This window comes from Passer domesticus, chromosome 11 (genome assembly GCF_036417665.1).
Source record: "Passer domesticus isolate bPasDom1 chromosome 11, bPasDom1.hap1, whole genome shotgun sequence".
In the NCBI taxonomy this organism is placed as follows: domain Eukaryota; kingdom Metazoa; phylum Chordata; class Aves; order Passeriformes; family Passeridae; genus Passer; species Passer domesticus.
The window spans coordinates 13,319,964-13,346,356 of record NC_087484.1 but is presented as its reverse complement, the minus strand read 5'-3'; the positions used below and the strand labels follow the sequence as shown (position 1 = coordinate 13,346,356).

The following is a 26,393-nucleotide window of genomic DNA, read 5'->3' as shown; positions in this document are numbered from 1 at the left end:
TGGCACATAAACTGAATAGCAGGTGCTGACAAACCTGGTCTCTGTCTTGTTCTGCTTTTCCCTCCTCCTCAGTCCTTTTTCACTTCATCAAGAGGATATGTGTAGTATAAAATGCTGTAGCCAAAATGACTTTTGTAGAGTTTAGAAGATTGAAAATTACAGTACTCAGCCTAACAGTAGCCTCAGACAAACTGCAGGCAGCCTCTGTTCCAGGGTACCTCAGGGAGGAGGGACACTCGGTAGGCACAGAGCACACATCCCCAGGAGACTCCTACTAAATGGCCAGGAAAAAGCCCAATTGTTGTCATGGCAAAGAAAAGGGGTTGACACAAGTTCCTTTTCCTTGCATCCCTGTACCAATGTAAGGCTATACTGGCCTTTCAGACATTTACACATTAACAATGTTCTTTGATAATGCCAGAATGAAATAAGGAAAAACCTCTAGTTCCTGTATCTAACTCTGGCAGGCAGCTATCTAGCAAATTATCACCTCTGCAAAACCCTAACATACAGGAAAGTCTTATTAATGTGGTTGTCCCATCGTGCTTACATTTTGCCTGCTACAATTTGGAATTTAGCTGAAAATATGATTGCAGAACTCACTGTGGCTCAGCTATAATGCTCCCCACGTGTAGTGAGAATACTGATTTTTACTTGCATTCAGGTTCCTAGAGTGGGATTTGTACATGTGATTCAGGAAATACTGAGGTCAGTAATACTACTTTTGTTACTCTGCTTGGAAAAGCTACATAAACATTTGTGTTAAGCTACTAAATCTTTCTAACCAGAGATATGTGATATAAATTATAAACAAAAAAACCCCTTTATATCAGTTATTATCCTATTATTTCCCTTTCATGTATCCTCATTTTCAGGATGCTTCTTGACAGAAGTTTTTCAAAGATAAAAAGTATTTAGTAAACATCTTTCTTCAGAAGGATCATTAAGTAATCTTAGCAGGTTATTATTAATTAGATTTTGTTATTGGTATCCATTTGGTAAATACAGTATTGTTTGACTCCAGAGAGGAGTCAGACACAGTGCACAGTAGTGTAGTGACAGTCAGTATTGACAGCCTGCAAAATCCTACTGAGCACCACCTGGGCTAGCAGGGGGCTAGCAGTTTGAATGATGATGTTAAGACTGTTACTAAATATTTACTGAGCCATCAGGACTCCTCAAATCACTGTATAAAGCTATTGTGAGGTATTATTATTGCCACAGGCTATTCATGTTACCCAGTTTAAAGGTTCACCCCCCAATAGGTAACAGTGATAACATCCCCAGACTTCCAGTCTAAAGAATAGAAATCACTTGCTTTCAAAATAAAATATAATCTTTAAATTGGACCCTGCTCAAATACCTACCAAAACCAGAGAGAGCATAATGACACAATTTCCAACACCTATTGAAGACAATATAAAGGCAGGAAAAAAACTCCTCTAAATAACAGATATTCAAGAAAATGTATCCACTGCTAAAGTCAGGCTTCTGCAAAATCTCAGTGACAGCCTGTTTCTGTTCCTGATACCTCATGTGTCTTCTTCCAAATGAGTATGAGAGAAAATGAAGATTATTGTTGTTTTAGTAAGACCAGGCCATTTAATCCTGCTCTTCATCTTTTCCTTCTGCTGTTCATGAGCAGCCCAGATTGCTGTTTATCAATATACATTTGTTCTGTTGAGTTATTACAAATAATTCTCCAGTTCTCAAACATAATTCTAGCTTTTTATTCCCCCTATGCTCTAGGACTATAATTGAGACAGCTGATGATGTAGCTGAATATAAACTTCCATAAACAGACACTGTGAGCTGGAACTCAGCTGCACGTAGGCCAGCCACACACTTTTTCCACTCTGACTCTTTCTCCCTGCATCCAGTTGGGGAAGTTGTTTCGGCTGCGACTCCCCTGTGGCTTATTCCACGTCACACCAATGACCAACTGGAGTGAGGAAAAAGCTACTGGCTAAATGTCCACAGTCCTCAGTCAGCACACCAAGAATCTCAGGTGAGATGCACTCCTTTTGTCTTCTGAAAGGGATCTGCACTCTCCAGACAACCTTCAAAGCCTTGCAGCTCTGTTTGTGGAGCCTGTCCTCCTCACCTCTCCAAAGACAAGGAACTTACTGCAGCAGTCAAAACTTTACTGGCGGTGTTTGTTTTTCATATAGTGCAGACAGGGGATATTAGGCAGGAATTTTCTTTACAATCACCGTTTATATCATTTACCCTTGTTCTTTTCATCCCAGAGAAAGCCCAACCTTTTCCCATGGAATTTCTTTAAAGTGAGTCACAGAAGTCAACTGCTGCCCAGGCACTCACAGGAAAGGAGGATTTACATTTCATGTGTGTTTTTAGGAACACTCTCCTGTCACACCATTCGTCTCCATGACTAAATTAGGTCATTCTTTTGCTTTTTCCCTCTTTGTATTGTAGAGGAAAACAGACGTGATTTATCAGTCTGTCATTATGGAGGAGGCTTCATTCTGAATTCGTCCATTCACTCCTAACTCCACACAAACTTCAGCCTGTGATTCCCATCATTTTGGGGCTCCATAACCAGAGAGCATGACTGGGCAAAGACTTGGATACTTTGGTGATTAAATATTTATAAAACACCTAATTTGGATGGTGGGTGGATGAAAGCAAGGAAGCAACACTTCTCTGTGACGTGGTGTCCCCACAACCCACTGGAAAATATTTGGCAGTAAGCAAAGATGCAGAAAGCAGGTACTAGAAAATATGCTTTTTTTCTCCATGTGTGCTGTGCCTGAGGTGCCTGTTGATGGCAGGTCCCTGGGGGACAGCAGGTGTCACTGGCAATGGGACCTCAGCCCCCCTGCACAGCCCTAGAGCAGCGCTGTAGGGGACCCTGCACCTTTCCACTGGTAATGAGGAAGAGAATGCTACTCTTAAGGATGTGAATGCTTTCCAGACTTTTACAGATTTTAAATTTATCAAATGAATTTTTAATCTTGCACCAAAACACCTTTGGGAGCTGCATATGTAAACTTTTAAACCAGTGTAATCTTTTGCACTTGTGATCTGCTCCATTAATAGCATGGAACTGATGGGACTTGGAAGAAACTCATTTACTGCTCCACAGTCACAGAAATCTCCAACAAACAGGGCACTGTCTAACTAAGTCTAATATAATCATTAACTCCAGGATAATTATTTAGAGAATTCCACCATATACAAAAACTTTAAACACAAAATTGCTAGATTAACAGGAGCATCCTCATCGTTCTACCTGGCTGCTTTTATTCTTTTGGGAGAAAGAAATTATAGTTCTTATATTTTAACACGAGAAGAGACACTTGATCAGGTGTTCTGACCAGAATGTCACACTCACTGCATTTCTCTTCAATACACTCATATTACAGCCAAAAACAAACATGTGTTAAATTAAAACATTTTGGTCCTCAGCAAAGTAAACTGTTGATGCCATGCTGACAGCCTGTTAACAGCCATCAGCTATTGCTAGAATTGCTGTGGGAGTTTGTAGGAAGGCATTTGCAAATTCTTTATCAATACAGATTTACCTCAGCAGCGAAAGGACAGACAGCATCACTTGTTGCATCTTGGGTGGAAAATGCCTTATTCTTCCTCCTAGCCAAAGAAAAAGCACCTGAATCAAAAAGAATTGCAGGGAGACAGCTCAGGAGCTGCCTGGGGTGGAAGCTAACAGTCTCAGGGAAGGAATGAAGCTTCAGGAATTGCAACAGTTTTCCAATTTTTACCTGCAATCAGACAGCACACCTCCAAAGAAAGCTCTCATCATGCTCTTTTGTACAGTCACTCCAGACTGCAGCTTGATTATTCAGCTGAGATTTCAAGCCCTGGTATTTTTAGCATCATTCTCTTGCTTTTTCCCTTTGTCAGCAGGTATATTTGCATTTTTAAATAGTCAAATTCTAATTATAAATGTAGAATAGTGAAAAATCTGTATATCTGTAGCTAGATATAAATACTGCTCTGGCTGGATCTGGGCTGGGATGCAGAGATTTTTCAGTGGTGTTAGGTGCCCTCTGGACCAGGCAGCTCCTTGCCTTTGACTTTACCCATCTTGACTCAAAGGATTTTGAAGTCAAATGTGTTTTGCAGATGTTTACACCTCATTACCTCTTTCTGAAAAGATAAAAATTCACTTGTGCACACTTCACTCTTCAAACTTTCTTTGATTTCCTCTGATAGTGAGGGCTTTTGCTAAGTTTCACCACATAATTACTGAAGTGTAAATCCCCAGGAAAAACAGTTTGCTGAAAAGATTTCTTATTTGTAGCTCAAGAGATGCTGATTAGTTGGTGTTTTACTGTAGCATCGAATTGTAGTATGTTCCTCAGAGCATGCATAACCACTGATTTTTTTTAACTTATTTTCATTCCTTTTCATTAATATGCAATTTTGCACAAATATTTCCTTCAGCTACGCATATTGCTTAAAAAGTTGAACACCATAAATGGAGCACAACCACTGTACAAAAATTTTGTTGATTTATTCAACAGATTTTGCCTTAGTCTGTCTTGCTCTCTTCTCTACCACTACCACATTAACTAATTCTTTTTTCCCTTTTTTTTTTCTTTCTTATTTTTTTATGTTCTGCAACACATAGGTAAGTTCTTATTCATTTCAATGGCTGGCTTTAATTCTTGGTGCAATGTAATATTAGCTTACCACCTCTAATAGCCTTTCCAAAGTTTGTTCAGTGGAAAGGACAGGGCACAGTGAGCCCTTGTCTGTGTTGAACAACTTTGCTTGTATTTCTTTTCTGTCCCAATCTGGCACCAAGCAGAATACAGGCATCAACAGTGTCAGCAAGCTCAGCCTCAGTCTGCTGAAAGAACTGTATTTTCCACGAGCCACAAATTCTGCTCTCAGAAAAACTAGGTAATAAAACAGTGTGCCTCAGTCCCCATATGCAGTGGGATCAAAAAATTTAAAAAGCAAGATTGGCTGCAGATCAAAGGAAGGCAGGATTTAGATGGTAATGTGTAAGTTTTTGCCAGACTTACACACTCTTTCAGTATGAGGATTCCTTTTGTTCAAATTCCCCAGAGCAAGTGTTGCTCTGAGTGGCTGGAGAGAGCCACAGTAAGAGCAGGAGACTGAACTTGAGGCTGAAATATTGCCTGAGCTTGAGAAAGATCATAAAGAACCAAAGGAACAACTTGCAGCGTGTACAGACTGCTGGAGGGAGCTCCTCAATGAGGTACATGACAGCTCAGTTGTACAGCAGGCTATAACTAAACACAAAGCAGACCAGCACAAAAAAATGCTCGTGCAAGGTGAGATACCCTGGGAGGCTGTGCTGTTCAAATTGAGCCAAAAAAATTCCCCACATTCAGGAGAAACTGTGCACTTCCACAAGAGCAGGACTACACTTCAGAGCAGGAACATACAGCCAGGACCTCACTTAGAAAACACTACTGTTCTGATGTGCTGGTCATGCATAATACCAGTAAAATGCCGCTCTAAACCCCAAGGTCAAAGCAGCCCCAAAGTCTTGAATGTCTTCAGGGTCAAAAAATATGACTGGGTCATTTAAATTAGCAAGTTACCTTTTGTTTATTCTTCTCTTCTTATGAATAGCTTTAATTATAGCCTTCAGCACAAGCCTCAGTTAGCCTGGGAGGCTCCACGCAGCATTTGTTGCCCACAGCTCGCTCCTGGGGCTGCTGCCAGCTCAGTGAAGCAGCACGGTGCCAGCCCTGCCTCCCAACCTCCCAGGCAGTGCCATGGCAGCGCTGCAGTGCTGCACACTTCCCTTTGAACTGCACCTCTGTCCGTGCAGTGATGTGCAGTTGCATGGGAATTTTCCTGAGGCTGAACATCTCCTCATCACTCCCTCTCTGCAGCACATGATTTAAGGAACTGGAGGCTCCTGACCAGTGGTACCTGTGCTGCACTAGCCCACTGCCCCATTTATTTTTTGGCATGCATTTGCCCTCAGGGACTCACAGTGGTTGTGCATCAGGGCAGTGGGAGCTGCGAGGTCCTGGCACACACAGCTCTGTGCTTGCTGCTCAGCCTCCCACCACTGTCTGCCTGCTCCTTGGAAAAGGCAAGCAACAAAAGGAGAAATATTGACTGCCTCACATGCTACCAGCTGCCCTGGTTCAATAACTAGGTCAGCTAAAGGTTAAACCAGCTGAGGCATAAGCAGCAAGTTTAAATTTAACGAAAATAAAAAAAAAAGAGAGAGAGAAACAAAACCAAAGCGGGGGACTGGCAATCCACATCACAGCCATTCACACTGAGCCATCTCATGTCTAGGGGGCTAAATGCACCTTAGACACAAATCAGTGGCATTAAACCAGCAATGAAATCAGCCTGTTTCCGTGATGTACCCTGCTGTGATATATTAATAACTTTTTGCTTTCTGTAGTAAATTCTGTCAGAAATCATAGTCCAATTCCAAATTATACCATTTACCAAGCCTAATGCAACTTTAAGGACATTACACAGTATTTTGTCTAAGTATTTTAAATCAATCATGGTTTAACATGCACATGCACATTTTTTAATTTTCCTAGTGGTGTGTAATTGCATTTGAAGCTTAGGATTTTGCTGCTTTGGTGGGAAAGACTCATCTAGCTTTCCACACTCATGTAGGGCATACATACTTTGGAGATAGTGTAATGTGAAATTCCTCCACTGAGAAAATCAGAATGACATCTAAGGAAACTGCCTGTAGATTTCAGAGCCAGGTTTAAGCACTGGAAAGATATTTTCTGGGCTAACACTGCCACCCATAGAAAAATAAGAGGCACAGTCATTGTATGTCCCTGTTTTCATCTCTTCTTCCTCTTTGGTATGCTGCAGTGTTTTCATGGATATTTTCTCCTCATTCATAAAGTCATGTTATAAGGTGAAAATTGTAAATAAATTAAACCTAAGTGGTAGGTCAAATATAGCTATAAACCAGAAGATAAATTCTCTCCAGAACAAAATCAGTGATGTACAGAAGTCTCCCTGTGAATGGTGACAGGGAGCAGCTAAACCCCCAGCACAAAAACGTGACAAGTAAAACCATATACATCATCAAAGCCCTGATCCAGCAGAATGCCACCAGCTGGGCTCTTCCTTCCACCCTGGGAGAGCTGCACTTTTCCTTTGTTAGAGGGAGAATCTCCCTCTGACCTCTTGCTATTATCTCTGTGGTTCTTATACCTTTTTTATCTCCTGCCTCGCTAATATTAAAATCAAACCACCTGATTGCTTTTTGCTTAACATGGTTCCTTACCTTGTGGTGGAGTGGTGGTTTCTCCTTGATGCAACCCACAGTTGTTTCCTTGCCCGGGCTGTGGGAGGTTTCCTTATCTTCAAGTGTCCCTGGTTTCACAACTTCTTCCCCGAATCATGCTTTTACCATTTCCTCTCACAAATTATTAACATCTATATCATACAATGACTATTAGCAGTGAAACTCTTGAATCATGCAATTTTACAATAAATTCCCTTGCACAAAGATTTGATTTTCTTTATTATTTCTTGCATTTCCCAAGAGTTACCCCTGCACCTACAGTAGCAGGAACTAAATTTTGTTCAGGAAACCAGCTGCTCTCTCTTTCCCTAACTCACCTTTTGCTGTGCAGTCCTGCTCCCACTCTCAGCTTCTGGTCAAAGTTATTCTTGTTAGTAAAGCCAGCATGAGGTACATGAGGGATGTAAAGGCTGTCCTTGGATCAACAAAAAGACCCAAGGAGACCTTTTTATGAACTTTGCAAATATGAATTAAAATGTTTTTAAAAGACAAACTGTTATACAATACTTTAAAACAATGCTTCTTCTCTTTTCCAATTAGCAAGGTTATTAGCAAAAACCCAATCTTGCTCATGACGAAAGTAGTAAATCACTTTTTTTAACACTTATAACTTTGTTTTCTGGAAAGTGAAATTGATTATGTTTTTCTGTTGAGAAACATCATCATATAAATTAAGGTTTTGTGTGCTATATGAACCTGGGTTTTATTAAGTGACTGCATCTCCTCTAAAAGTAGAGATGAAAAACTTACCAGGATAGCACAGATGGAAAGGTCATTAACAGAGGTAGAGAAATCCATCTGCAAATCTCACTCAGTAAAGGGTTTTATGTAACAGCTCAATCTCACTGAGATATTATTAAATAACAGGCAGCATGCTGGAAATCTTCTAATGCTTCACACAGCCCGGATTTATTGACAGGGGGTTAAATCATTGTATTGCTTATTGTCTGAAGGATGAAGAATGAAGAGTTCTGGACTGGTGATTTATTAAATATGGATGCTGTTATGATTCTTTCAAAATGAAAAAAAAAGGCAGCTAAAATAATGATTTATTCTTCATTTAACATGGTCTCAGAAATGAGCAAGTCTCCAGAAGTTCTTGAAAAATTTAAGGATTAACCATTTTTCAATTAAATAGCAACAGAAAAAAGTGAGATGACAAAGGCAATAAGATACTGTTTGTGTAACCAGAGAGTTAGCCCTGGACAGCTTTAGTTAGGACTTCCCATGCAATATTTTTACCTTCATGAGAGAGTATGAACTGTTTCACAAGACAAAAGTTTATGAGCTGTGTAACCAGTGTCAGTTATCCAGTTCCCCAGCTGATGGAAAGTTCCTCCTAGTCCAATGCTCTCTGTTGTTTTATGATCTGAGGTTGCAGAACTTCTTTCCAGTTCTTACCACAGTTCTGGCAAATCTAAGATGCTTAGCTGCCACTTCTTACTCCTTAGCTGGATTCACTTATTCTCTCAGGTTATCTAAATTTTCACCTTATTTACTAATTTTGCTAAATACATGGTAAAGGAAACAACTGCAGCAATCTGACCACTAAACTTGAGCAGCACAAAATCAGAAAATCTCAATGGGCAACAGCAAAACTTACACAACTTCACCGCTGGATTTCACTGTATTTGAGAAACCTCTGTGCAAGCTCAGTTATCTTTGCTTTGATTAGGCTTCACACAATTGTTACTGTTTGCAACTGAAATTCTCCTTAAGATACAAGAATTGCAACATTGTTTTCCTACACATCTTGATGTGAAGTTGATCATTCTTAATGATTTGCATTCTCCCATTCTTCCCTTACTGCCCCACAGAGATGTACATTAATTTTTCTATGTAATTTTGTATGCAAGGTTATTGGAAAAATGGTGCTTCCAGGACTTAGGGTGAATAACTAAGACAAAAACTTAAATAAAAAATTTTAATTACTTGGAGGAATGAAAACAGTCTCCTGGTTATGTCCTATTAGGCCAACCTCCTAACACCTCACTTAAATTTGCATACCCTCCCCAGTTTATTGTCAGCAGATCAATTTATAATACAAAATCCTTCTCACCACAGGCAAAGGTGTTTTGTCTACTTGTAAAATATTATTCCATCTATTCCTCAAACAGCCATGGACCTCACTCTAATGCAAATTGGCAATTTAAATTCTATGCAGCACCTGCCACGGAAGTACATAGGTATTTTGAAATACTCCCTAACAATGTTTATAAAAATATTTGAATAACTGCTGAAGTGCAGGGATCAAATATGCTTGAGCCTGGGACTTCAGAGCTACAGACAGAAATGAAGGTGTGTGCCACCCCTTGTGTGCAGGAAAAATAAAAATGATGGACTTAGCCACATGAATCCCTAGAGGACAGATCTGGTTTCGAATACATGTAGCTTCTACTCCTAACTCAAGTAACCAGAAACTTTTAGCAGATTTTAGCAAGATTGGATTTCTGGTATCTCATTAATAGATGGTCAATAAAGCACAAACTATTTATAATAATTAACTTATAATAAGTTAATTCCCAAGAATAGTGCTGATAAATCAAAAATGCATCTCCAGCAACTCCATATACAAGGAAACTTAGCAGCAGAAGCTAATTTAATAAGGAATAATATACAATTTCCTTGTTAAATTTAAAGATTTTCAGAACAGTCTGGACTGTTGTTCCAAATTTACACAATTATTCCAACATCCAAAGAGAATCCAGGTACACAGCAGCAATGGCATTTCTCTTTTCTTTTGCTTTTTCACTGGCCAGAAGAAACCAATAATTTCAAAATACTGAACAGAAGGATTCTTCATTAGGGCTAGAAAGCAGCTGAAACTACTGGCAAGGACTTCTCCCCATAGCTGGATGCCCAGAACCATTCTGTGCATGTGCTTGAGTGCAGGGGTAAGAAATTGCAACTTATCCATTGCTTGGACATTTAAATAAAGCTATAAATGATAAGAAGTTGACCTGCCATTTCACATGTCTGCTTTTGAAGTGAAAGTGCTCTGTTTATGCAGAACACTTATTCTGTTTACTCTGTGCCCTCAAAACAACAGACAGACTCACAATCTGTGAAAACCGTGGACTAAATGAGGAGAAACTGAGTAGTAACTGACTTTTTTCTTGCCTCAGGCCACACTCCTGCACAAGGCAATTACTAAAGGATTATTAAACAGAAGCAGGCACAGACAGTTTTATTTCCTGTCACCTCTACTCTTGTCTTAACATGCCTTAAGTTTCAGAACAGCCCAAATAAGAAAACCGGGTCATGCTCAGGAGGAGTCATATTTGAGAACACATTCATCACTAGATGTGGGGGGCTGACCTTGGCTGGGTGCCAGGTGCCCACCAAGCCACTCCATGCTTCCCCTTCCCAGAGGGACAGGCGAGATAAAATAAGACACAAAAGAACTTGCAGGTTACGATAAAGCCATTTACTAAAACAAAAGTAAAAGTTTGTGTGTGCATAAACAAAGTTAAAAAAAGAGAAATTTTATTCTGTACTTCCCATGAGCGGGCAATGCCCAGCCATTCCTGGGAAGTGGGGCTTCCAGCATGGAAGTGATTGCTTGGGAAGGCAAACACTGTAAAACTGAATGCAACACCTTCCTCCTCCTTTTCTTATCTTTGATATCCCAGCTGATGTCACACGGTGTGGAATGTCCCTTTGGTCAATTTGTGCCAGCTGGCCTGGCTGTGTCCCCTGCCAGGACCTTGCCCACCCCCAGCCTGCTCAGGGCAGGTGGGATGATGGAGGAGACAGGGCTGCTGCTGGGCTGCACCAAAACACTGCTGGGCTCTCAGCAGTGCAAAGCACAGCTCTGTGAGGGCTGCTGGGGGAAATGAACCCCAGCTCACACACCCGGTACACCAGAGTAATAACCTTTCACACTCATTCCAGATAGTCCTGTTCAAATGCATTACTTTGCCCTGAATGTATATATTTGAAACAACAGAATGTGAACACCAAGGCAAAACTACCAAAGAGGAATACCCAGGAAAATATCAGTATCTCCTTATTAGGCTTAGGTTATTATTAATATTGAATATAGAAGTACTCCTCGTTTTTAGGAATCAAAATACTATTATAGTAGTTATAAATAACTACTATAATTAGTTACTTTAAAATTACAGAGTTCTTGGAAAAAAAAAGGTTGCTACATATTTCTGTATATGATATTATTGATCTGTACAGATAAAGAATCCTTATTTGAATACTACAAATTATTTCACCATATAAAACAAATAGTAGAAAAGACCATAAAGCTTTTAGCTTACAGAAATGTAACTATAACATGTACGTTTCTCATATTCTTACTGGAGGGCTGCAATTCATTGGAAAGTTGGGAGATTCATGTTCTTCTTCCTTCCATAGAGAACATCTAGATTTCATTACCAAACTCCTGCTTGCTGATGCTCACTTACCACTACGCTCAAAAAACATGAAGTCCTAAGGGGACAAAAAAAAGGCAAACTAAACAAATAATTACAATTCTTAAACGTGGTTCTTAGTTCCGAGACCCCCTGGCTGCATTGCACCTGATGTATACCTTCCTCTAAAAACCTGAATGAGTGAGAAGAAGGTGGAAGCACATTTGCCATGCCCTCACCACCTGGGTCTCTCAGAATGGGACATCCACAGAGACAGAAAGATAGTGAAGGATCAGCATGGGAACTTTTAATTTATCACTAGCCAAAGCTATGCTTCCTTTACTCGGGATTTCTGCCCTGATTTTGTTCAACTTGACTTATTCCCTCTCATTTTACCTGGAGCCCATCACAATGATGGCTATCTTGAGTTTACTGGTGGGGGCTCCATTTCTGTGCCTGAAAGCCCAGGTTGCTCCCACCTGCTAATGCTGCACTTAATGCACTTGGTAGCACAGGAACACACACAGCTAAACAAAACCCTGTTCTTGCTCAGGGCTGTCAGAGGTTGGAGAGACCTTTCCAAACTCAAGGTGCTTCACATGCCCCTTTCCTGCCCCTCAGCAGCCCAGCCAGCACAGAAACAGTGCATGTTCTGAAATGGTGCCTTGATGCAGAATTGTACTGTTAGCTGCAAACTGGAGCATGTTCCACCCTTTTTTCAAAGAGGACAGTGAGCTGCACTGCACTATTGACTGTTGCTGAGAAGTGCTCTGACAAGTTCCATAAGCTTAGCCTCCACACTAGTCCCTCCATTTGGAAATTACTGCTCTGAGAGCATTAATCCTGCTCAGTTCAGTGTTTCACATGCTTCCAAAGAGGGTTGGGAGCCAGTGGCTGCAGCATTCAGCTGTCCACAGCCCAGCAGGCTGCTCGGGCTTTGGATGGGTCTCTTGGCTATTGCTAATCTGTATTTTTCTGGTTTCACCACCCATAAATTTGCTTTCCTCTGCTAATGAGTCTGTAAGAAGTCTTCCCTTTCCCTTTTTTCAGTCCCACCAAATATGAAACTCTTATTAAATACAACTAGCTCTGCATGTAGTCTAGAATAAGCTTATTGTCTAAAATAATTCTGTGTTTCCTTTTGTGGTCAGCTTTACACACAGAAGTTCACAAGCTGTCACCCACTTGAAGGAGCTCAAAATTAACTCCTTTACCATTACAATTTAAACATGGAGATGAAAAAGTTAATGTTCGTGTATTAGTGAATAACTTACGATCAGGAAGCAAGCACCAATCATGACAGCTTTCATTTTCACATCAAGGTCCATTGGGAATGAGATTCCAAAGTTATCTGAATCTGTAAACATCTCCCGCACAAGACCAGTCCATTGCTTAGAAATCCTCCCAACAGGACAAGTCTCATCCAGAGACTTCACCTATAGTTTAATATAAAATTTTTAAAAGCATCATCAAACCTGTAATTCATAATATTCCCAAATCCATTTTGGAATAGATCCATTTAAAAGCTTCAGACAGTTATTTTAATTAATACAGTTATTGAGTGCAAGGGTTTGTACCAAAAGACAATCAGACTATCAGAAAGTTGGTCGAAAGTATTAGAGGCATGAGCTTGATTCTGAATCTGACTGGGAAGTTAATTCCTTGATGGTGCTGGGGTACACACTCTGCTGGAAGTGGTGTCTTTTAGCCAAGACAGTGAATTAGTTTCTCCTGTCATGCATCAGAAACCGCCCAAGTGAAAATTAAACAAATTACATTCTTCTGTTCAAAAGCAGAGGTTAGCCCTCTGGCAACATTACGTTTTCTAAAGACAGAGCCAGTCTCCTAGGTCATGTGAAAGATTAGTTTCCAAAATATAATTATAGAAATTTGTTGTAGTAACTATTTGCAACATCATTTTAAACATTAAATTGTAGCCTTATATCTTTTGCTTAATGTGCACAAAAACAATGTTGCTTTAAACAATATTATTTTAAAAGGAAAGTTGTAACTCTTCAGTCATTCAACTCTCTATTTCAAGTCTAAATTATTTTAACTTACTAGTTCATTGAATGATTATTAGATGATTAAATAAGTGGTTGAAGGAAGTCATTTTAATAAACACCTGATACAGCTTACTATATTTTTCTTAGAGCCTGACATAACAGATTCAAAAAGATTTTGCTGCTAAATATATCAATTAAGTAATTTGTGTGCAGCCACAGGGAATTCTCAGTGATCATTGATGAGTGGCTTTAACATGTAATTTCTAGAAGTTTTTCTGGTTTATCTAGAGTAATTTAAGTATCTAGAGAAGTAATTTGATTATACCAGCATTAAAAGATGATGTAGAAATTAATATATACTACAGTTCAATTGGTAGGTAGTGAATTGAGCAACAAACTAATACCAAACTACTATCTGAAAACAGGTATGTGCAAACAATTTTTACATTGCATACCTCAAAATGAATGTCCTCACAACACCGGCACACAACACATGGGCCAGTAATTTTCAGAATATCCTTTCTTTTCTCATCTTGAATGGTAAACTTTGGCAGGCAGACATGCCAGTTCTGGACAACATAACCAACTGTTGTTCCTGGAGGCGCCTGGACTTCCAGCTTCACAGGGAAGAGAAAATCTCCAGATGAATGATCATGCTTTCCTTTGCTAGTGAGACAAAACCCACACCAGCACACAAATGAAAAACAACCTATTTTTCCTCAACAATCTGGCCTTACAAAGCATTTTGCTGTGAGTGTTTTCAGAAGACCACTCAGAGTGCAGACCTCTTATTCAGCTTTTGCCTTCAAGAAAACAGTAAGAGACTACTCAGGCTTTGGAGCACACAAACTATGCATCTACAATATAAAGACCAAAGTCCAGTGAAAGAAAGGCAGCGAATATCCCAAAAGCATTCCGTGAAGGCATTACAGGGTGCAGCTACTATAAATGCCTTAGAGGAGCTCTGAGTAGGCTTGGATTTAGAGTTTCAGAAGTTGTATCATTCCAGAATTATGTTAATATTTAAAAAACCTCATGCTCTTCTATGTTGAATGTCACTATAGCTTTCAGAGCTGTAAGATGAAAACTCTAGCTGTTATTCTACGAAAGCTGTTGCCTTACTCTTCCATTCCAAGTCCATCCCCAGTGCAGATTTCAGCACCAGCCACAAGTTCCCCGCCATGCTGCTCAATCAGATTTTTCATTACCACAATCAGAACCGCCCAGTGAGTCCAAGAAGAACTTTCTTCCTCCCAGACCAAGAACCCCACGCACAAATCCCACACGTCTCTCTTCCCACACCATGCTGGCGAACCCTGGCTCATTTCACCTCACCTCGTGCTTGGAGACAAGGCCACCTTAGAGCTGTGGCGGCAGAAGGCAGGGAGGGAGAGCAGGACTCACCTCCTGCAGGCAGCAGGGGCAGCAGCAGTCGTCGCAGCGGAGGGACCTCTGCAGCGTTATCACCTCGCGGCCCAGGTTGTCGATGATCCTCATGGTGAAGGGCCGTGAGGGCCCGCAGCAGTTCCTGGTCAGGCAGTCAGTGTCCTCTGCCGCAAAGTACACCCTCTGTCCCAGCGCGTTCTTCAGCTCGTACTTGTTGTTTTCTTCAAAGCCAGTCACAACTGAAAAATGGGAAGAAACACGCTAAGTTCCTAAGAGTGTCTAGTGAGAAAATCCCTGCTCTTTGGGAAGGCAAAGCCCCTCTCAAAGTCTGTCAGAAGCATCTCCTGGCAAAGGGAAATGCTGGGAAGGACCCTCAAGCAGTGAAGCCTGATGGAGAAGCTCAAGGGAAAAAGCCACCATGAGCAAGGACATGTGGAAAGAAACTGAAATTCCCATCTGTCCCCAGTGTTCCCCCCTGGCCACAGGCACCAGAATAAGCACCACCATTACCAGAAACCCAGCAGGGAAGGTTCTGAGGGGAGAATTGAGTGGATAAGAGTAAAAGAGAGTTGTGAATTTGGGAGTGAAGCCAGAAAAGGGCACAAATATGTTCAGAATAAGAAAGCCACAAAAAGCCCTCTCAGTCAAGATTTACAGCAAAACATATCAAAAGCAACAAGAGGCAGGACAGAAATTTTAATTAATTTCTGTAACAAATGAGAGCACTCTTACAAGTTTTAGAAAGAACCGTAAAGAAAAATGCAGCAGCAGCATTAGGGGTTATCTGAGATGTATGGTCCATTTTATTCCTTCTGTTTGAAAGACATTGATAATACAACTTGGACATTTTTAAAGCACAGACTGAGGAGAGAAGAAGAAAAGCCATTCAGTTTGCTAAAACTGCAGGATTGCCTGTAAAAGGGATCAAAGCCAAATGCCAATCAATGAATTAGGTGGGATATGACAGGAGAGAAAACAAGATCTTTAAGTAAGGAAGAGGGAAGAGTAGACATCATTAACAAGCAATACTGGAAATGTGTGACTTCATCTATAACTAGCTATATATCAACTATATATTTATATAGCATTTATAACCAAGATTATTCAGTTGCATTGCTGTGTATCTTTTGAGATATGGAACCTGCTGAAAATCTTCTTCCCTCCTATTTTTCCTTCCTCTCCTCCACTTCTTCAGGACTTCTGCAGGAATTGAGACAGGTAATACAAGAAAAACAAAGGTGGTAATCACCTTAAAAACAGTGTCAAAAAAAGCCTAAACTTCACTGTTCTTGAGATTATTAGATTTAAATACTTTGTACTTACTTTCAAGAATTTCAAGTTGCTGATGAATTAATATCTGGTCAATCTGCTCATGGTTGAAAAATTAAACAGAATAAACAGTTAACAAGTTGCAATTAAGAAAAACTGTAGTTTTAAGAACCACTAGGGTTTCTTTTTAGAATGAAAATGTATCGATCAATACATAGTGTAGAGGCAGATTATCTCCCAGTTAAGCTATGGAATAGCTTGCTCACCTCCTTGGCCTCTCCTCTGCCAGGTTAGCAGAAGAGTGTTCCAGGGCACTGGAGCTGATGGGGGAGCTGAACCCAAACTGGTGTGGTGACAAGCACACGGGGCTAACACACCTGTGCTCCTTCCAGGACTCAGAGCCTGAGAGAGCTCTGACATCATGTCCCAGAGACTCCACACAGACAAAACCAGGAAATGGGCATATTTTGGAGTAGAAGCCCAGCTACTGCTCAGCTCTGTGGAAAATTCAGGGGGAAATCAGCCTCTCTTCACCAGTGCTTTTTTTATTTTGCCTTTTTTTTTTAGCTTTGCAGAACTGGCAACAATACATCAGCATTAATATTTCCAGTGCTGAGATGAACTGTATGTTACAGCACAAAGACATATTCAGTAATGAGGAAACAATTATTATTTTGCTATTAGCATTCTCTATGCTGTGAAGTCTGACTGACAGCTCTACTAACAATATTAAGAGGTGTGAAGAAAGTATCATATGGAAAATTAAGTGCTTCTAATGTTCTAGAGTTGCCCATTATAGGTATTTATTCTATGCACCTTTTCAAAGGTCATTACATCTCCCAAAGAGTAACTTCAGAAATGGGAAGGATGTATGACAGCCCCCGTCTCTCATCCTTTAGCACCCTACTTGGCAGGAAGGTACTCCATGAACAAGTGCTACATCTCCAACAGGTACTTCTGCATTCAGACAGTACAAAAGGCCTCATTTAGCAGCCCACAAGTACCAACCCATGCCACTGCAACATAGCCAGATGCTTTATTTAGCTATTTCATGGATGCAGGCTGCTTCCCAGAGCAGAATGCCTCATCTCTGGCGAAGGAGGAAGGGTGCAGGTACCTGTGTGAGGTACTCCAGTCCAGGAGGGCAGTTGGGAATAGAAGGAGGGATAGGCATCCAGATTGTCCCATCCATGGTGGGCTGGCTCTGGATAGGTGGAGCAGCAAATCCTCCTGGGAACCCCATGGGCTGTGCCTGGAATCCATAGTTCCCTGTGACATTTGGCATGGTAGGAGAGACACGGTTATGAAAGTCTGGTTATCAGTAAGAACCTGCTGCACATTAACTTCAATCGGTAACACCTGGCAAACCTCCCTAGCAAACTCCCCAGAATGACCACTGAGGAACACCTGACATTTTTAACTCTTATCACTGTTGGTACTGCTCAGCACATACTAATATGTAGAACCACAAAGGAAAGAAATTACTTTTCAGCAAAACAGAAGTTAAAAGAAACTCTATAGAATTAATAGCAGAAAAGCAAATTGGAGATGATCACCCTTTTACAGCCCCATATTCCCCATGCTTATTTCCTAATGGTCTCACAGCTCTGTAACCAAGCCACCCACCTTGGTAGGTCCCAGGGACCTGCTGAGGGGAGCCATAGGGCATTCCAGGTGCTATGGCAGGTGGAGGTCCTGGAAAAATGAAAATATGAAAAATGAAAATATGGATCATTTCCTCCTGCCCTGGGTGAAAGATCCCCAGCACTGACTCCTTTTCCAGAGCACACATAGAACAAAATCTAGGCAGCTGTTTCCTGTATAGCAGAAATACTTATCAAGATTGTATTTATGGGCAATGCATGAATCAACAAAACTTAGTGGAGTTCTGGTCCTTAAAGCACAGAAAAAAGACAGGTAGGGCACAGGATGTCATCAAGATGTCACAGAATCACAAAATTGTTTAGCTTGGAAGGATCTCCTGAGATCAACTAATCCAAGCCCTGGTCAAGCAGGGTCAGTTCACTCTGCCCGGAGCAAAGATGCTTTTGTTCATTGATATTTAGGAAGAGGCTTGATTTCAAAGCATTGCCAGGAACTGACAGGCTGCCTTCCAGTACAGAACATAGCAGTGAGCCACTCCCCTCTGTGTAAAACCTTTTCTCCCAGCTTCTTCAAGTTCAGACTATACTAATGCCCCACCAGCAGATGGAGAGTGTTATGGATTTAAAAACATTTACCAGCTTGGGTTTGTAAGTACAAATAACTTGGATTTCAAGATTACTAAATTATTTATTATTTTTACTTAACTTCAGAAATCAAGACCTGAAAATGTAAGCTTTACATTTTGTAAAGTATTCCATTTTAAAATGTAAATAATTTCAGGTTAAAACATTCATACATATTTCATATAATTAGAAGGTAAGCTAATAGCTAAGCTAATATTGCTTGAATGTGCTGTCTTTGATGTTAGCAAAAGTTGACATTTTGGTTATATTTTACTCACCTTGCATTGTCGTAGATCTGCTTATAGGTCTGCAAAAGAACATTTTTGTCTCATGATTTTTTAAATATATAATTTCACACAAGAGCTATTCAGTCCTCTATTATTGATAAAACATATTTGCCTTTCTCAATTGTATGGGAAAGCGAAATTACAAATACAAGCAAAAATAAACTTAGATATCTCAGCTTCTTTCTAGGCTATGTCTCAACTACTGCTTAAGTCTGACTTTTCTATGCCCACAGTGATGCTTTGAGTATCCTGAAATCATCCCCAACTCAGAAAAGCATTGGGATGTGCAAGACTCCACTGTGCAGCCATTCAGAAATATCCTGTATTTCATATTAACAATTTACTGCAGTAATTTAAGGACAGCTGGCTCAGTGTATTGATGTTGACCACAAAACCTGCTCAGGTAAACCCTGGAGCAGCCATGCTTCCAACTACTCTGTTCTTTAAGCTATTCCATTTCTCTAGTGATACTACTAAATAACATATATCCAGGACTTGCCTCCACAGGATAACAAAGTGTGGTTACCAAGAGGAATAAAAAAAAAAACAAAAACCCATGAAACAACATAGCCCACAGCAAAAAAAAAACAAACAAAGAAAAAAAAACCACACAAAACAATCTAACCCAAAACAAAACAAAATAAAACTACACACAAAAAACCCCACTTACTGATACCAGCTTAAACCTTGAGAGTTATCTCTTTCTCTGGGGTAATGAGTGAAGCAAGACAACAGCAGCAACTGCTATTACAGACAGATCCAAGACAGTAGGAAATCCAAACATGTAACTCTACAAAATAATGGAAACATTTAAAATTAAAAAAAAAATTAGTTCTTCTCTAAAAATAATCCAATTCAAGTTAAACCATGAATATAATTTGTCTGTTATGATTCTTCTAATTACTTCATTTCAATGAAGACGGTTGGTCAAAGCTGGGAATTGAAACTGAAAGCAATTTCTTCCTGTTTTTCACTCCCTAAGTAAAAGCAGATTTCACAGGGCAATGACTGATGCTTCTGGAATGTCATGCAGATTCAGTTGCTCTTAAACCATCCCTTTTTAATATACTTTTTCTTCTACTTTACTAACTCCTCTTTACTAACAAAACCACCATCCTGTTACACACACTTTAATTGGGTTCTGGTCATAGGGTAGATTGGAATGTAGTCACTGTATGAATGTAAGAATATCACAAAATATAGAATAAAACTAGCAAAAGATCAGTTTATGCTGTGAGATGTTCCAGCTACATGAACTTCAATGAAATACTGAGAATTACAACTAAACTCCCTGGTAAAGGGAGAGTAGAGACATAATCACATGATTTATTTAAAAGAAAGGCTTTGTAGTCTTCCAGAATCTTTCATTGTCCCTACAACAACACACACACGCCACTCTACAATCTAGGATTTAGAAAAGGTCAATATGCTCTGTAGTAGGAAGCAATAAAGATTTTACAAAGCTCAGCCCTCATTTCATCCCTAGATCCTTTTTTATGAATGTCCACGTTTCTTTTCAGTCACTTTCTCATTTTCAGAACTACATAAACCAGCTACATGTCCCTTAGCCTCATGCATGTCACTAGATATGCTACAAGTAATTCAGACATGTCATAATTATGTTAACTATAGGGCTTCTGCTCTTTATCAGAAAAACAGAATACTAGTATGACAAGTAGTTTCATTTTTTCTCCACTCACTAAAATATTACAAAGAGCACATTAATGTAATGAAAGCTCACAAGCACAAACATGCTTAGTTGTATAACAAGCCACGTCCTTTCCAAGATTTCTAAGAAGCTGTAATATTCAAAACCAGGAAGCTGAATAGCCAGGAGGCATGCAGTAGTTTTCTTTTTGAGGCTATTTTTTTTTTTTTTTAAGTTACATTATATTAAACTGTTCAGCCCCTGGATTTGAACCCTTATCACTGGAGAAACAGCATGCTTAAAAATCATTGATCTAATTAAATGAGTTGCTTTGTCCAGTGTTAACAAAATGTTATTCAGAGAAGAAATTAATCTTTTTTTTTTGTTCCGATGGAGCAGGATAGGTCTCTCTAAGGGGAGAGGGTTTCTCCCAGCGCTGGCAGTGCCAGCCCCGGCAGCCGCAGCCGCTCACCGCCCGGGCTCAGCCGCGCTGCTCCGAGCGCGCATCACCGGGCACAGCAGCGGGACCAGCCCGGGCAGCAGCACCTGCCCTTAACGCAGCCCTTGCGAGCCAGATCCTCCTCTAAAGGATCCGTTCTAACCCAGCCCGCACTGCCCAGCCGGACGAACGCGGCTCTCCCCCGGCAGGGCCCTGCCCCAGCCCCGCGGATCCCCTGAGGAAAGCCCCGGGATACCTGACGGGAGCGCCTGCAGGGAGCCCCGCTCGGTGAGGGCGCTCCGCGGTGCCGTGTCCCGCTGTCCCGTGTCCCGTGTCCCGCCGTGCCCGTCCCGTGCCGCTCGGGAACTCCCAGCGCTGCGGGGCGGGGAGCGAGGGCAGGGCTGGGCTCCGGGCTGGAAACTGCTGCCAGCCCTGCCGAGAAACGCCGCTATCCCAACAGCTTCGCTATTCGTGACATTCGCTTTTTCCATTTCTATCAGCAGCAATGCCGATTCAGTCCTCTTAAAATGAATTAATTATTAATTGACTTAATTTCTGCCTTTTAGTCAGGTTGCATACAGGTGATAACGCCAAGATCTATGTCCACTCTGAAAGCAGAACAAATGTATTTGGAACAATTTGACCTTGCTTATAAGGCCGGACCTCAGGAGGAAAAATGTATTTATGTGCACTTCATAGTTACAGGAAGAAGAACATACAATACTGAATTGTTTGGGAAACAAGGGACTTGGAGAAAGTTGGCTCACGCCCTGATTAACAGCTCTGATGAACAGATCTTCTGCATCCTCTTGTGTACATTCATGTACGTCAGATTGGAGCTGCTGGTGTCCACATATGCCAAGGGAAAGTTTCTTCAAAGAAACTTGTATTTTATGTAAACCACATAAATCTGATCACAGTAATAGGTGCATGCATAAAACCCAAGACTGGGGATTCAATAAGTGCAGGTCACCTTCTACATCCTCGGTAGTCTTTGTCTTCTACCTCCCAAAATACGGTCTCCATTTCAATATTGAACTTCTTCCATTAAAAATATCAAACCAAAAAAACCCCCACCAAACTATTGTTCTAGCCCTGCACTGGATTTCACCTAAACACCAAATTTGACAGGGATTTGGGGATTTTATTTTTCTTGTTTCCTCAGGTACAGAAGAATCTAATCTAAAGCTGACTAGCATTTTCCCACACATCTGCACTGAGTCCACTAAGAGGATTAATAGCAGACACCAAGAAATAGGTTTTAAACATCTCTTAAGAAACAGGTATAGAATTATTTTGACATGGTTGGGAAATTAGAAATACATGGTATCTTTTGATACTACCCTTCTTTTTTGCAGAAATATAGCATAGTTATATTTAGCTTGGTTCAGATTTATACACTGAAATTCAAATTGTATTGCCATGCAAACATGACTTTTTGACATAGAGATGAACTCTACTTCTTAGATGATGATATCATTGTCCTATCAGAGAGAACAAATCTAGCAGCAAATCTCTTCCTTTCACAGTCTGTAAGTAGGGAAAACCTTATTCACCTGCAGTGACAGAAAAAAAGATGCCATGATTTACAAAATACAAAGTAATTTATCAGTCTTTCCCAGATCAAATATTGTCTTTTTTTATCTAGCTAGGATCATTGATGTAACTGAGAGTCAGTGTTTTTCTGTTAGATCAGGGGGTTGATATGGTCAGTACCTTTTAATTTTGTCCAGTGTGCAGATTTAATCAGCAGGAGAATGCCTAGAACATTAAGAAAGTTGCAATTGTTTCAGGAGAAATAAGAAAATGACCGTGCTCCTAGTAATTTAGTCTTTTAGGTTTAAGCATGTTTACCTGAAAAGAAATATTCTTTGTAGATTCTTGACCCCGATTTCTAGGATTTCTATGTCGCTTATGGTCTGGATATTTCTACTGCTTTAAATTCTGATGCTCCTGATGTTGGGTCTCATCTGATCCTCTGGTGCCCAGCACCAGAAGTGGGACCAGTTCCTCCACCTGCTTCTCATGCAGAGGTCTCCAGTAACCTGGAGTTGGGTTGATAAAAGCAGCTCTCATCTTTCTTGCTAACATCCCCTAAGCAGCTCTCAGTGCTCAGGCAGGACATCTGTGTGGGGGGACATGGGAGGAAGTTCACTCAGGGCTCTACATGAGAGCAAACCACCTTTGTGCAGCTCAAACTCTGTTTCACCTCATTTAACCTCAGGCATGGCATTGTTTGCATTGCTAAAGGAAATAAAAGTGGTTACCATGGGGCTTGCCTTCCATGCCTGTGGACACAATCCCACAGAAAACTCCCTTCTCCGGTGTTTATAATCTGGAAAGCAAACCTGGAACAGCAACAGACATGGGAAATGAAGAGAAAGATAAGCTGAGAGTAGTTGTCTTTATAGAAAAGACACAGGATGTGAGGTTTGAGGCACAAAATTGAGTGGGCTACCAGGAAATAAAAGAAAGAACAAAAGAAAAACAAGGAGTAGAGGAGAAAGAAAGAGGGAACAAAGAAAAAGAAAGAAGAAAACAAGATTCCTCTCAGTGGCAAGCCAGGAAAAGCTCCTGAGCTGCACTGGCTGGAGCACCAGCCTTGGGGTGCAATTTCTTTTTTCTGCTGTTTGCCATCCTTCACTTGTGCGCATTTTGGGAAAACCTTTAATTGTAACAAACAGTGTTAAGTCCTTTATCTTCAGCTTACAGTGCTTAGGCCTGTACTCATGTTTGCAAGTGGTTATCTTAGCTTTGGAAACTGTGGGCCTCAGCAACGCTGCTGGAAGGTGATTTAACTATGCAGAAGAATTGGCAGGAACATTTAGCACATCTGTATGAGTCTGGGGAGATGTAATGAGTCTGAATCAGTTAAATAGATTTAAACTCTGTTCTCTAGCTGTGGTGTGGGGGTTAAGCAGAGAGATCTCCCTCATGCCTTGTGATGAAAATAAAAGTGATTCAACTTTCTGAGACTGAGATTACAGCATTAGTTTTATTCCTGACTTTTGATGACAAAGTGATAATGACCTGATACAATTTTCACAATATTTAGAACTTGCTTGGAAAGTTTAGATTTTAAAAGACTGCCTCCCACCTAACTATTCATATTTAAGGAACCTTCTCCAGAATCAGTAAGTTATTTTCCTTCTTTCCATTTATAGTACATGTTACATCCAAACTAGTAGTGGTTTTGAAAGCAGATAGGCAAATAACGTAATGCTTCAATAGGCCAAATCTACATTTTGATACAGCATGATCAGTCTAGCACAAGCACACCACCAGTGTGGCAGACATGATGTACACGAGTAAAAGGAAGTTTAAATCCAAGCATTTTAAGAAGAACATAAATTGCTATTCTTGGTATTACTATCACTATTTCTTTGATATGGAATGGAAATGGATTCAATCCTGCTAACATTTGACAGGCATCTGACATCCCCTGAATCTCAGTGTAGTTCTCCTTTTGTCTTGGTAGAAAGGCCTTCATTATTTTAATAGAATATGCATTCATGATGCCAGAAGAATCATCTCTATATTAAAGATTTCTAATTGTGAAATTGTAAACAGGCCTGTTCACTTATTTTATTTCATTCAACAATGTCAAGTCAGTCATCAAGCCTGCAGTCCAACAAATGAGGGTTAGGTTTTCCTTTGAGAGGGAAACTGGGTGAAAATGGGTTTAGTGTTGTAATGTCTTAGTGAATTCAGCATCCAGATAACATCAGTGGACAGTTATGAGTTCCAAACCACATAAAGTAGCATCCCTTATATTTTTATGTATCCTGGGGAGCAACATGTCCTCCTGTGCTGTCACTAACAATCGTAACAATCACTCACAGAGCAAAAGCAATTCCCGCAGAGAGCTGTCAGCCATCACCATCAGTCCCTCCTCAAGATACTCCAACACAAGGGGAAAACAACAACTGAACAACAATGGAAGCAATACCACACATTTGGTTTTGCAACTAAATGTTTTTGTGCCACAGCAATTTCTTTCTCAGACTGAGAAGGGAGCTAAATAAAGTTTTACTGCTGCCAGTCATGCAAGGTTTTGAATGTCATTGCTGTGGATGAACCAGCATAAGCTGCTTTGCAGTCAGAAAATGGGATATTGGGAGGAAAAGAGCAACTCAACATAAAGAAATAGGCCATTACAGTTTACAGCATGTAGGATTAACTGTGCTACCAACAGTTTAAAATGCAGCTTGTGTAAATCCTGTTTTCTGCTAAAGGGATATTGCTACTGCAAACAGGTACTTACAGGGAACATTTTCCTAGGCATGATTCTGTTCCTAAAATAATTAAAATAATACCAGCCTAATTAATGAAATACACCAAAAAATCAAGTCAGGACAATCCCATCCTGGGCAGACATCCAGCTCTGTATGTCAAAGCTGGCACTCTGAACTCCCAGGCTGCTCAGTTATCTTTGTGTTTTTTGAGGGAGAAGGGAAGCCAAGTTCTTTCATTTAAGTACTGTTGTTGTATGTTGAATCATAGTGGGCCTTGAACTCTCCCTCCCTCCTTCCCTCCAATGCCTTTTCTCACAAGCACACACCATGTGTGGGTGGATTCACTGATCAAACTGCTCTAGACCAACATTGCTGCACCACTGTGGAATTGGAATCATACAAAGCATTTATGGCAGGACATCACAGGCCTTGAGCTGACACTCCCCTTTGAAAATGAACATGAAACAAAGAAGCCTGTAAGCAGCAGCCCTTTGCCATGGTGCACAGGGTGCCTCTGGCTCGAGGGCAGGAGTGCCCTCTGCTCCCTTTGCCCATCCTCTGGAACCCCTGCTCACCAGTCACACCTCTCTGATCACAGCAAAGGATGTACTGCAGCACCCAGCCCAAGCACTCTTATCAACATGAGGACAATTGGAGCAATGCTGATACACAGAACCAGGCTGAGCAGAGGATGTTTTTAAAACCAGTGAAGTCCAAGTTAACATGTTTCATAACAGACTCATCTGATAAAAAAGTACTGGGTCCTTGAGGCTTCTGTTAATTAAGAAGATAATTAAAAAGTTGTAAATGTAGGACCACTAGATCTGTAAGAGTTTATGAGGTGAATTTACAGCTCAATTAAGAATGAAAATTGAGGAAGCCCAGCACTAGGCACTGCTTCTTACACAGACAGCTGGGGGCTTTCAGGAGGTTTGGAAGCTGGAGAGGAGAAAACATAGGAAAAGGAAAATGTAAAATATTTACATCAGATATAAATCCTGTTCAGTATTAAGACTTAGTCACCCATGTCAGGTACTGTAAACTCTTTCCTCACACTGATTACCTGGGATGTGGAATAATCACACATGAAGAAATTGCTCATCAAGGCAGTGGCCCTCATGCTCAAACCAGAGCCATTTCCCAGAAATCCTGAGCACAGCTTTCAGGAGGTTCACATTTAGTCCTATTATTTCCTAAATCAAGTTTGCCAGATTTGTTACTCCCAGCCCAGAAGGTTTTTCTCCCTGGTTGCTGTATCATGCAG

At 40.6% G+C, this 26,393-nt stretch overlaps 1 protein-coding gene across 1 annotated transcript; it reads right to left on the bottom strand.

Moving 5' to 3' along the window:
- Nucleotides 1–10,679: 10,679 nt before the first annotated feature.
- On the bottom strand, nt 10,680–21,790 carry LOC135278903 (phospholipid scramblase 1-like). Its single transcript, XM_064385795.1, is given in 11 exon segments — nt 10,680–11,682; nt 11,684–11,710; nt 12,906–13,067; nt 14,093–14,254; nt 15,042–15,262; nt 16,347–16,389; nt 17,410–17,561; nt 17,919–17,987; nt 18,799–18,827; nt 19,478–19,597; nt 21,151–21,790. Coding segments are annotated over 9 exon segments (873 nt in total). The 5' UTR covers nt 18,806–18,827; nt 19,478–19,597; nt 21,151–21,790; the 3' UTR covers nt 10,680–11,652.
- Nucleotides 21,791–26,393: the final 4,603 nt, after the last annotated feature.